The following is a 13,608-nucleotide window of genomic DNA, read 5'->3' on the forward strand; positions in this document are numbered from 1 at the left end:
TAAGCTTTCAAGTTGATATTAAAAAAGTTAAGAGAAATAAAACAGATAAATGTAGAGGGACAAGTTCTCATTTCTCTTATTTGTCAAATGGAATTGGAAATGGGACGGAATTTTTAGTGAGATAATATAAAGAAAGGCTCTGTCAAAGCATAGATTGGACCAAATGTTTCAAAACGAGAAAAATATTGATATGTGAAGATAGTCAATATCAATTTTCCATCCACCATAATATATTTAGACCCCAAAAAAGATAACTTACCATGTTTTTTTGAGCTATTTTGTCCAAGCGGGTCCCACTTCCAATCTCATGTGCCCACCATAAATGTAGTAATGTAAAAAACTACTTATTTTTAAAATGTTGCATAGCCACAAACTTACCGCAGTGCCATTGTTGTCTCTAAAAACATCTTGATTAAAATAGTCAAAGAGCTTCTTTTCTAACTGTAACATAACCTGAGAAAGTAAAGCAAAAAAAAAAAAAAAAAAATCAGGGAAGAACTTCTGGCCTAAGTGGTCATATGAGTTAGGCAGTCAGTCATTCTCAACTATGTAACTTCAGCCCTTTAAAAATCAAGTAAATTTCTAGATCGCTAAATCTCTCTCCTTATCAATCAGTCCATTTGGTTCACTGGCAAACAGCTAACAAGATTAAACAAACAGTTCTGAAGAGTGTGGACATCTATATTCTCCCCCTAAATGATGATGTGTAAGTCTAATTTTTGCAGGGCTACGTAAAGTGCCTCTCAGGAAAGAATACAACCTACCAAAAACTCACTTGCATCACAAATCATACAATAATTCACACCTAAGAGCCCAATCTTGCAAGATGATGCTCATCACCCTAAAGGATCAGGTGCTAAGTTATCTTAGCCTACATTTTGTAACTAAATTTTTGGAGCTAAATTCATCCCTGATAAGTGACTTCCAGAAATTACAGCCAGAGATAAATTTTGCCTTTGATGTTTGCAAATCTGAAAAGGAGATATTCAACAATCTTCTCTGATATGTCTGTATTCGGTTACATACCTTTCGGTCATTATCAGATTCACGGAATATTAGCTTGACTACTTCATTGGTGTCAGCTGCTCGGATAGTCTGCATTGTAGCCTTTGTACAAAGTGTCTAATAAAAAAGAAAGCAAGAGAGAGATAGTTTTATCAGAAAGATGAACCCCCATTTTGTAGCCTTCTTAATCAATAAACATTAAGGGCTTGATCCAATGCTCAGTGAAAAGTGTGTTTTTGCTGAAAGTCAATTTTAAATACAAAACACAATTAATTTAATGTATCTCCATTCACTAAAAATCTAACTAATGAGCTACATTAATGTTCTGACACAAACTGACAAAACCAAGAGAATTCTTTCTTAAAGCAAACATTAACTTCTTAACTCATTGTACTGTGCATTTTTACTTTAAAAGGTTTGACCGTATTACATGATCCCACTTCAAACATTACTTGTGACCATCCTCAACAGCCATTTCCTGCTAGCCCAGCAGCCCCCAAATTTTGTTTTTTCACATACCACTTCCTTAAAAAATTGTAAAGTGAATTGATGGAACTTCAAGCTCATATACAAACAGTAATACATGTAGCAATTTAAGAACCCCGGACAATCTATTGTAAAAGTTTCATGCTCAAATGTGGTTTCAATCTATAAACATAAACCAACAAAACTTTTATAACTTTGCAATTGGCTGCAGGGGCTAAGTCTATTGGAGAAGCAAATCCTCTTGTATGACCACCCTTCTCAACAAGTGACGGCACTGTACTCCTAAATATTTTGTGGGTCTCAGGGCTTTGGGATAAAATATATTGTAATTTAACACTTATCTAGGTTCAACAGTATGAATTCCAGACAGAGTGTCAGATTTGTCTTTGATTTCTCGTCCATTTGTCTGGTTATAGACTAGCTTTAATGTTATAGAACACTTTGTATTAATTAGCTTTAGGTATGCCTATTGTGAAAGGGACTTCTCTGTTGCATTCAATTACAGATGGAAATCTGGAGGATTCAGCAAAGCACTTAAACATATGTTTAAATTTAAGCATATGCTTAAGCCCTATTGAAGTTAAGCAAATGGGTAAGTGCTTTGATGAACAGAACAGACTGCTGAATTTGGGCCCAGATATGATGCAGGGTTAGGAGAGCTGACGGGAAATGTCTTCTTGCATAGAGATTTATTTTGTTAGCGCTTCCTAACTGAATAGTGCACAAGACAGGAATTAACGTAAGAACAAAGAAAGTGGGGATTTACTTGCAGTGCATTTTTATTCTTTTTCATGCTGGCCAGAAAACTAGTTTTGGTTTTGCATAATATTTAATAATAAAATAAATATTTTCTGCTTCTATAGTTACTAAGGCTCCTATATCTGAGGCTCTAAAAGCATTTTACAATCCTTAGTGAATGTATTCTCATAATACCCCTGTGAGTTACAAATGTATCATTATCCCATTTTACAGATGGGGAAACTGAAGCTAAAACCAAATTCAGATGTGGGATAACATCTGCTTAAGCCACATAGGAATCTGATATGAACAGGATTTCACCAATATCAGAACAGAATTTGCCTCGTATTATCTTGGCCAAAGTCACCTGGAAAGTCTCTAGCAGAGTCTGAAATAGAATCCAGTTTATCTTTAGCCACAAAACCATCAATTCCATTTATCATTTTACTTTTTGCTTCTTTCCTTCCTGAAAAAATACATATGTTGGACTTATTTTAGAAATGCACTGTGTATCAGAAAGACTGTAATGGGATTTTTAGCATATTTGCAAAAACACTTATTCATTTATTTTTAAGAAGATGCTGAACATCTGCAGTGACTGCTCTTCACAACAAATGTACTTCCTAACAAAAATAACCAAACACATCCTTGAATATCTAAAGATTTATTTATTTATTTTTACTCTTTATAAAGCACCTAGCACAACGAGGCCATGATCTTTGACTGGACCCTTACATACTACCATAATACTGATAAATAATAATAATAACAAGCCATAAAATTTCATTTTTAAAGGATGATGACTTCTGAGTGTATCACAAGAAAAATATAGCACAAATAAATCTGATCTTTCTCTTCAGTCCTATGAACTTAAACATTGCTAATTGATTTCCCCTTCTCATTTTGCTAAAAATATTTCCTCTTGAACTTCTTCCTCTGGATATTAATTTTTCACCCTTCATAAATGTTACTACACTAAATTATAAATCCCTGGCAAGAGGGACTCATAATGCAAATTCTGGCACAACCATTATCTAGAGCAGCACAAACACTGCTGTTGGAATGTTTGAAAAACACAAATCTCACTAGAGGAAAAAAAATCTGTGCTTATAGTAACACAAAATACCCTCAAAATGGTGTTTGTGGTCACAATTTTTCAGACCATTTTTGTTCAGTGGATCAGGCTTCTGCGAACACAGGGAAGAAGTTACAACTAAACTGGTAAAGGTCATGCAGAGAGGACGGTGAAAGAGTGGCATGCCAAATCCTTCGGGGAGCTGCAGTTTTGATTTCATTTAATTTTTTAACATAGACCTAATCACTTTTTCCACACATCACCACAATTTACCTTAGATCCCATTTTGTCTCTTTTGACAAGTAATTAACATTTTGCCATCTGTGTCTGTATGCAGTTACCAATGAGGTAATCCAACAGTGAGCCATTCCCAAAGTGCACTCCCTCTGATACCAGCCATTGAAATTCAAAGCACAGATTAGCTAATCGGGTCAAGCCCAAAAAAATAGCCCTTTGGACTCATGTGTCACAAATCAGTCTGGTCGCCTTTAAACAGCGCACCAGATTAGAACAAGCACCCGAACAAACCAAAGCGGAAAACCCGCCGCTCTCTAAAGCTGGTTTCTAAAGCCCTAACAAATCGCTCCATCTTTCACTCATTTAAACTTTCCAAATGAGGGTCAATATGGTCCCCTAGCATCCAAATGCTAATGCGCTTAAGTGCGCTTAAGCAGCTTTCCGGAGTGAATGGGCCAAAGAAGGGCTCAAAAAGACAAGGCAGAGTTACTGTCACTGTCAAAAAGTCATTGTAGCCACCCCCAGAGTGGATGCAATTCAAGAAATTCATGATTTCTGTCTCTTAAAGGCATCTGCTTGAGAACATTTTTTTCTGAGCTGCTTTATCTCACAACTTCAGGCTGCTCTAAAAGAATAAAAATCTGATCGACTCTTGAGAACCAATAAAGAGAAAGGACCCACATACCTTATTGCTTTCAAATTTCACACACACAAAAAGTTACCTTATTTGCAAACAAAAAGTGATTGGGCAAAGGTTCATTTCTTATACAAGCTGGAGCATTCCTTTTTTCCTCTCCTTTCAATTTCTACAAAGTCGTAGTCACCCAAGCAGAAAACTTTCAGGAACATGTGCCTTTTTAGCCAAGTCTACTTATGAAGGGATTTTTTGTTGTGGTTAAAAAAATCAAAATGCTATGAAAACATGCTGCTTTTTTCAATGTTCTACGGTTCTTTAAAGGCATCTTTTTAGATGATGGGAAACCAGATAGCAAAAAGCCTCTATCCAGTTTTTTTTCCCTTCTTTAATTTCAGGCACTTGCTTTTCTTTTGCAAGTTAAATATTGCTACAGTGCTTGCAGGAGAGTTGCCACTCAGTCTTCATCCTTTAGCTAGGATACAGACATACCTTATTCCAATTTTACTTGGATTATCCACACAGGTAGACCCTGTAGGTTCTTCAAAGTAACATATAAAAAATACTTGTGACATTCATCTATATAGAGTTGTAAAACACAGCTATAACTTTTCTGATGTAATCAATTTACTCAGAATTTACTGTATTTTACCACTATGCAAAGTTATAAAGTTAATTCTGTATGCCATTGCTCTGCAGTCTTCAGGAAATGAATCTTTTCATTTGCAGAATAAATGCAACCTTTAAAATTCTTCTGCTTAACTTTATAATGCAGTGCATTAAAATATTTTACAGTATTCTGCAGTGCCAAATAAAACTATTCTGTCAGCAACAAAGACACATATGCATATTGAAACATGGCAACCCTTCACTGAATATACAGAAAATACCATAAACTAGTAAATCGTACCATTTTTTCCTCATTAGTGTAACCCTCTGCTGAAAACTGCAATAGTGTTTTCTCATTTATTTTGCAAATCTATTCTCTGGTCACCTTCTAGAGTTCTATGTCAAACTCCGATATGTGATTTGTGTCTTTTATTGCATGCCTGTACTTACTTAAATTAAAAAGATTTTGAAAAAATGCTATGTCCAACACATATGGATTCAAACTTTCCTATTATCTCTGCTTAAGAATCTAAATATGTGTATTACTTTTCCCATGTGATTTAAATAATCTTCTTAGGAAACTTTGTTTTATTACTTATTAATTCTTCTAAAATAAAATAATTGGAACATTTTCAGTGTCTTGTTATAATGAAAAAGTTCCAGCAACAACTGCAACTATAATTCATAATAAGTCTCAGTAATTTCCAAGGAACCTTCATCGGTTTAGCAAAAGTGTTTCTTTTTAGAAGTAGCAAGGCACAGAAGAGAAAAAGGGCTAAGACACTGAACCAAATAACATACCAGTAACCAAATAATCTTTTAAGATGCTAAATTTTATTTCAGTTAAATCTCTTGTAGATTTTGACAGGATGTAAGAGAGATACATAGCTCATCTCAATTAGGAAACAAATACTTTTAGCCACTTTTCCTGAAACAGCTCTTGAAAAAAAATCTGCCTGACATTTATTGAATTAGGACAACCAAATGCTTTTTTATTTTCATAGGAGGCAAATTGTATTTGAAACAATTTGAGAGCTAGAGGACTTGCTACTTCAGGAGTACAGAAACATCTGTCTTGTTCAGGCTGTTTCTGATCTGTGAAGGTCTGATTCTGATCTCACTTATATTGGTGTACATCAGGAGTAATTTCACTGAACTCAGTGGAGTAAAAGAGATCAGATTCAGACCCTGAGTGTTTACTGGAGAAAGCCAGAGTCTGATCTAGCTTTTTTCACCAGTCAGTGATACACAATTAAAACTTTTGGATAGGAGCTTATGTTTAATCAACATGTTAGTGTTTTAATTTTTGTACACACACCATTCTAATAGAAATTTAGGGTTAACATTTCACTATGGTGCATAGATATTCAGCCACATAACTTATATGAACGTTTATGGAAGTTGCAGCAATAAATGCCCAATGCAAGACAATGAAAATCCACACTAAAGAATATACTCCTATTTTCAGCTGGACAAAGTGTCCTTGATTCAGGCTAAACTCAACCAGTGTGGGAGGTTGAGGGGTTGGGGAAGAAATAGAAACACCATGAACATTTCAGAGACATGATTAGGTCTAAAATAGTCACAAGGAAAAAATAAATCCAAATCTCTACATTCCAGGGGCCAAAATTCAGAAGTGACATAAATGATGGCCTAATCTGACGGAAAACAAATATGTATGGGCATGTCACAAAGTACTTTAACTAGGGTTACCATATCTCATAAATAAAAAAAGAGGACCCTCCACGGGCCCTGGCCCCGCCCATTTCCCCACCCTAGCCCCGCCCCAACTCCGCCCCTTCCCCACCCTAACTCCGCCCCCTCCTCCCTCCCACTCCCAGCCAGGGGGAAAGGGCTGCCCCAGCGCTACCGGCTTCAGGGTTTGCCGGGCAGCCCCCAGACCCTGCGCCCCCGGCCGGCGCTTCCCCAGCGCAGCTGGAACTTGGGAGGGGAAGCGCCCAGCCGGGGGCGCAGGGTCTGGAGGCTGCCCGGCAAACCGTGAAGCCGGTAGCGCTCGGGCTTTGGGCAGCCCCTATGCCTCCGGACCCTGCGCCCCCAGCCGGGCACTTCCCCTCCCGGGCTCCGGCGGCGCAGGGTCCGGAAGCACGGGGGCTGCCCGAAGCCCGTAGCGCTCGGGCAGCCCGGCTCTTAAACAGAGCTGAGCTGCCCGAGCGCTACCGGCTTCGGGCAGACCCCGTGCCTCCGGACCCTGCGCCGCCGGAGCCCGGGCGGGGAAGTGCCCGGCTGGGGGCGCAGGGTCTGGAGGCACGGGGGCTGCCCGAAGCCGGTAGTTCTCGGGCCGCCCGGCTCTTAAACAGAGCCGAAGAGGAGCAGAGCCTCCAGCCGCGGCGGCTCTGCTCCTCCCCGACTCTTCGGCTCTGTTTAAGAGCCGGGCTGCCCGAGCGCTACCGGCTTCGGGCAGCCCCCGTGCCTCCGGACCCTGCGCCACCGGAGCCCGGGAGGGGAAGTGCCCGGCTGGGGGCGCAGGGTCGGGAGGCATGGGGGCTGCCCGAAGCCGGTAGCGCTCGGGCAGCCCGGCTCTTAAACAGAGCCGAAGAGTCGGGGAGGAGCAGAGCCGCCATTTTCCCGGACATGTTCGGCTTTTTGGCAATTCCCCCCGGACGGGGGTTTGACTGCCGAAAAGCCGGACATGTCCGGGAAAAAGAGGACGTATGGTAACCATACTTTAACTTGCCCAGTTTGGGCATTCAGTCAGCATGCGAAATTACTGTCATACTAATTTTATAATCTATCAGGACCATATTCTGACCTGGCATAAGCAGGTACAGCAACAGCATCCACTGAAGTTTTTGACCCCATAAGTGTTGGAGATGGTGTGAAGTAAGCTAAAGCAAAGGCTTGCTTTATTTTACACCATCCTGTTAGTTGCTTTTCCTGTTATATCACCTTCTGTCCCCTTGGTATGTAAGGTATACCTGGCTTGTATATTTTTTTATGCCAAATCAGTGCAAATTACACTGTGCTGCCACTTACATCAATTTTATGACCGATTTACCTCACGGTGCAACTTACAGGACCTTTGATGTCACCACTGAAGTCCTGGCCTACAGACTTCCATGGGATGTGTTGTAGTGTCTCAGAGGGCCTGCTAGTGTATCTAAAGCTTTTAAAGGTTTATTTCAGTTTTAAAGTATCTCTTTGAGCAGCGCCAGTGATGGTCGCTTTTATGCTAAAAATACCCCTTTAAATCTAAATTTAAACTTTGAAAATCTCAAACATATCTGCTGAGGAGACTTGCTTGGTGCCAGACTAGCAAGATTCCTCTCCATTTCCTTCTATGAATCTCATCGGGGCACAGCTGAGATGACTGGGCTGCATGCTGGGATATGGACTTGCCCCTTACTCCAGTACAACTCTTTATATTACACTCTGCTTCAAACCCATTTGAACATTCTCTTCTTAAGAACCTTTTAGATCACTGTTAATAATACATCACTAAATATGTCCTGGGTTCTTTCTGACATCTACAGTTGACTTGTGGGGGACAGAGTCAAGCAAATTTCCATCCCAAAAGAAAAGCAGGAATTGGATAGGACACAGGATAGGTACCTACAATGTCATTTCCTTTCCTCTCACCCAGCCTGCAGAGTAAGCAGGGGAGGGACTGACATCTTCTCTTAAAGATAAAGCAAAGCAGAAGGGACTGAGCCTGACACACTATGTGTTGTGTGTGTGTTAACACACACACACACACGCAGTTTTCATTAGAATCTATCCCTTTTTCCTTTTTACACTCTCTCACACACTGGCCCCAAGAATAACAGTTTGAAACTGAAGTTTTGTGTGGCTTTGAAGTTAGGCCACAAAACTCTAAGGAAATTGTCTGGCTGGCAATATTGCACTACCTACTTTTAACCACAAGGGGAAGGGTGTAGGACAATGTAAAACACCTTTTATTTTTGTTTGTTGTTTACCCTAGCATTAAGATAGCACTTTTCATCCGCTGACTGGAATAAACTTCACATCACAAAGGAGAGAGAAGTGCAATTCCTTGGACTCACTCTCCTGAGTCACAGCCCTATGCTCTGTCTACTGGACAACACTGCTTCCTCTTGAATTAATGAATTTTTAATAAACAGTGAACTGACTAGAAACAGGAACATCATATCTAGTTTTCTGTCCATATAAAGTTTTCTGAATTGCCAACAGGTTAACCAACATTCACTGTGTTAAGAATTATCACTGGCTAATTTTCCAGCGGACTTCTCCAAATAACTTGAACATTAAGTGTTCTATTTTTAAGACACAACCCCTAAAAACTCTACTGCTGTTGTTTTCTGTCTGACACTTCAGCGGCATTCCATTTTGGAATACGCATTCTTCAATTACAGCTATATAATTGGACTTGGAATTGGAGAAATAGTTATAGCTGCCCATCTTAAAATTTAGTTTAGGTCTCTGAAATATTTGGCTTGGGGTTGGTAAGAAAGCAAGTCCTTTTCCAGAAGAGGCCACACAAATAGCTTCCCTTGATTGTTGGATAATACAATATATGAAGGGATTGAAAACATCTAAAGACCAACAGAAATACAGAAAGCTTGAAGGAGAAACACTTGTGAAATTAAAACCCATATCTGATCAAAGACTCCTGGAAAAAGATTATTGATGCCTGCACAGTTATAGACAATTGAGATCCTACCTAAAGCGTATGGGGAAACTAAAGAATTTTTACACATTTTAACAACCAGGTTACGAGTTTGGATAAAGTTAACATTGGTTCTTTCTGGACAAATAGGAAGACAAGGTTTAACATTCTGTAAAAATTGCAGGCAAGTAATTTTGCCTTGTTTGTATATGGAACCAATATGCAACTCTGCATATCCCTCCACAGTGAGCAGTTCTCCTTACAACATAAGCTGAACTGGCATTTAGGATGCTGATGCTGTAAGCTGCTTTTTGCCATTCCTTGTAATAAATGACTCCAGTTTTGTTTTTTCATTTATCTTGGGGCTCATTTGAGAAAGGTGTAAACTAGTGGACAACACATGGCACAGGGAGCCAGGAACTGCTAAATTCATCCTAATTCTTACACATACGTCCTCTCTGACCTGGGGTACATTACATAGATCTGCCTCTGTTTTCTCATCTGCAAAATATGGATGATACTTGCTCAAAAAGGTAGTAAAAAGATTAAGTAATGTTTGCAAAGTACTAAGAAAATGGAAAGTATTACACACATAATAAGGATTAAGATACTCATATCTTCCTCAGTGAAGTCCAAAATGAAGTTACTACTGAGCTCATCCAACTACACCTTCCTGATGAGCCTTATAAGGATTAGTTCCTCCTTTTCCCCACTAACCTGACCTACCACTAGGGAAGTTTTAGCAGTAATTATGAACAATTAGAAGCATTCCTGTTGCAGTTAATAAAATGTGCGTAAGTGCTTTCCTGAATTGGCACTGCAGTCAGCTGGAGGAAGGGATTTCCTACTAGAAACCCCAAGGCAGATGAGCACCTACACCTAAAATGGGAATTAGCACAAGGGAAATTAAGTTTATTTACTATAAATAAAATTAACATCTTATGAAGTTTATAAATTGATAGGATTGATAAATTGATAGGATACCTTTTTGAAAGTTGGCATGGCACACCTGGTGTTTTTGCTCTTCAAAGTCAGAAAGTGTGCCAAACAATATGATCTGGCAGGCTTTAGGCAGCAAAGTACTCAATTTACCTGTTTGTACAAACTAAAAACAAACATCATAGCCTAAATTTACTCCTGGGATAACCTCACTGATCTCAGTGGAGTCACACACGGGTAATACTTTACGTTATGTGAGACATCAACTCTTTTGGTTCATCTCTGTTCCTAACATAACAGATAAGAGTAAAAAGATATCGATGTGTTCATCTGTACATTTGAAGAGACTAGTCAAAAAGAGCTCTTAGCCTGACTACAGATCTGTGCTTGTACAATTCCACGACCCTAACTACTTTTTTAATCTTACTACAAATTTACCACAACGTCAGATGTCAAGTAGCACCTGAAGGGCGAGGCTAATCCCAGTGACATATGAACAGCAGGACATGACCTTTTCCAAACCTATTACCATTAACAGAAATGCTTTACCAAACAAAATGATCCACCACTTCAAGCAGGAAATACATTTCTTGGGGATAGCTTGTGATATGTGGTATGCTTAGGACAAACCGTTTTATTTTCTGTCTTGTTACATGAGTTTCAGAACTTATGTCATCCACCTATATTATTTACTACATTCATACTAGCACCAGCTTGGATATTCTGCATATTCCAACAAAATATTTTTCTCTCAACTGTAGCAACATTTTTCCACTACAAGATAAAGGTTTATCATGCTTGTAACTAAAGACATTTATTTATTTACAAAAAACTGACAAGGTTGTTTGGCAGAAAGAAATTTTTTTACTTCTAATTGTTTGTCAAAAATATGGTTTTTCGAGGACTACATGATGCACTGCAAGTTAGTGCACTAAACCATCTACTTCTGGATCCTACGTTCAAATTATGCCCAGGTAACAAGTGCTAATGGCAGAGCTTTGTGGAATTTAGGGGTTTGGGAGCCTTACTATTTTTGTGTTAGCCAAATAATTTTTTGAGGAGTTTAAATTTACATTTTTCAGAAAAGATTCAAATGGGGAAAAAGGAGGATTTCTAGCTTAAAAGAAAGACGGTGCTATGTGAGATTAGGAATAGAAGAGAGAATGACCCAAAAAGCTAATCTGGCAAAGTAGGCACCCTAATGTACGTGTTATATGTGCTGTATTTATTTTTGCATTAACATTCCCCACCCCCGCTTCTCTTCATCTAGTTTCCCTGAATTTGTTTTTCATTCTGCCCAATCTCCACTCCAGTTCTCACAGGACTTCCTCTCTTCTTCTTCCTCGCCATTCATTTTTTATTCCATTTTTAAAATAGTGCATGGAATATGAACTCAATAATCTATCTATTAATTCAAGTCATACTTTCCAGCCAATGATGTCAGAGTAATTCAGAGTAAGAAAACATGAGCTTGCTCATCCCTAGTCATTGGTGGTATCATCTTAGTGTCCAATTATTAGCATTGTAAAAGCTGCCACACAATTTGGTATGATAGCATACTCCACTCAAGAAAGGTTCAGAACTAAGTGTAGGATTATTGCAGGTCAACACCAAGGCACGTTGCTGGAGCTGTGTTTAGATCCTTGCTAAGCAAATTCAACCAAATTCAAGCCAGTGCTGAATTCCTAACTTTCATGAGGACTAAACACATTTTTTTAATAAGTATTTTGGAATATTGTGTATGACAGGTATTTACAAATAAAATGCTGCATAGAGTAGAGGAGAGCAAATCTTGGAAAAAGAAGCTGTGGGACAAGAGGGGCAACAACATGGAGCGGGAAGGGAGGTTAGGCAGGATGTTTCCCCTGTTGACTCTTCTACACCATCTTTAAGTAGCTTTGTTCCCTCCCTCAGAGGACTTCAGTCCATGTAGGAATGAAGGAACTGTAAATGCTGCTTAGAGCAATATTAGGTATCCCTCCATGGTCTCTGGGCTCCATCAAGAGCTCTGTCATTGGCCAGGAGTGTATGGCAATACAGCCACTGAGCCCATCATGCTGCCATGGGCGAGCAGAGGTAGACAGAGAGAGGAATTTGGAGGAAGAGTATTTTCACACCACCTGACAGGAACACAGTGGGGTTTAACTCAACAATGAATGCAGCTCCCCAGTTTAAACAGCAACATCAGAGATTGCACAGCACTGCTGCCAGAAGATGGAATGACGTGGCACAAATGCAACTCACATACTCCTGTTAATTTTTTTTGATCAGTGTTCTCTACCATGCTATCTGATATGGGAGGGGAACACAGGGCCCAAGTAGGACAAGAAACCAAAAAACACATTTTTCATAATTTATTAAATGCAGATTAAAAACATTTCACTGATGCAATACTGCGAGGTATGCAACATAGGTGCACAGACAGCTGGGACAAAAAAAATCATGGTTATAGATACGGGAAATAATGCAGCTTGAAATGTGTTAAAGCAACATAATGTTAACATTAACAGCTGGGGACTAGTTGCTGAAGTGCTATTCTGCCTCTATATCTTTAAGTGCTGCTAAATTCATTTGTCACTTGATCGAAAGCCAACAGGCTACAAATCTCCAAGTACCTCTTGTGCTGAATAGTGACAGGAGTATTCTGTTTCACCATAAGAAAACATTTGTGTGCTTCTCTGTTCGAAGTCATACATGCCATTTTAACTCATCTGCCTCCCCATTCTCTCCAGACCAGGAGGACAAATTGCCCACTGTGGCTCCCTTTCAGAAGCAGCATAGAGCGCAAAGAATCATGACTGAGCAGAAACACAAGGAACAGGCACATAAAAATTCATCACTTTGGCCTCTTGACCTCTTGCCACTGGGTTTGGCACACCCTGTCTCAAAAACTAGCACCAGGGGAGAACTAAGCAGACTGGCTGAGTGAAATTACTGACAAAAAATATCTTGGACACAGGAAAACCCCACCAGATGCTTCATTGTCTTTGCAGAGAAGTGGTGCTGAAAAAGGGGGTGATCTACCACATGGCATATTGGGTGGAATAAGTAGTGTCATTGTTTCAGAGCAGCTCTGTCACTTTACTGACTGCAATACAAAGAGGTGTAAAGCAAGATTTAATCCTGACTTTTTAGTCAGCAGATTAAAACCAATCATGCCAGATGTCCACAAGACTGTTTAACATACAGAAAGCTTTTTCATACTCTACAAGAAGTGAAAGCTGTAATAACTTCTGTAGTTCCTCAAGAGAGGTCTTTTTCACTTATTTTTAGTAATGG

At 39.4% G+C, this 13,608-nt stretch overlaps 1 protein-coding gene across 9 annotated transcripts in view; it reads right to left on the bottom strand.

Moving 5' to 3' along the window:
* The window catches only part of INPP5A (inositol polyphosphate-5-phosphatase A), a 435,774-nt gene that overhangs the window by 55,995 nt on the left and 366,171 nt on the right, over nt 1–13,608 (bottom strand). For all 9 annotated transcript variants that reach the window (XM_005305326.5, XM_065552136.1, XM_005305323.5 and 6 more), the window contains 2 exons: nt 1,027–1,122; nt 379–453 (listed from right to left, as the gene is read on the bottom strand). In XM_005305326.5, coding sequence (XP_005305383.1) covers nt 379–453; nt 1,027–1,122 — 171 coding nt within the window. The remainder of the gene's footprint in view (nt 1–378; nt 454–1,026; nt 1,123–13,608) is intronic.

The sequence above is a fragment of the Chrysemys picta genome, chromosome 7, assembly GCF_011386835.1.
Source record: "Chrysemys picta bellii isolate R12L10 chromosome 7, ASM1138683v2, whole genome shotgun sequence".
NCBI classification, from domain to species: domain Eukaryota; kingdom Metazoa; phylum Chordata; order Testudines; family Emydidae; genus Chrysemys; species Chrysemys picta.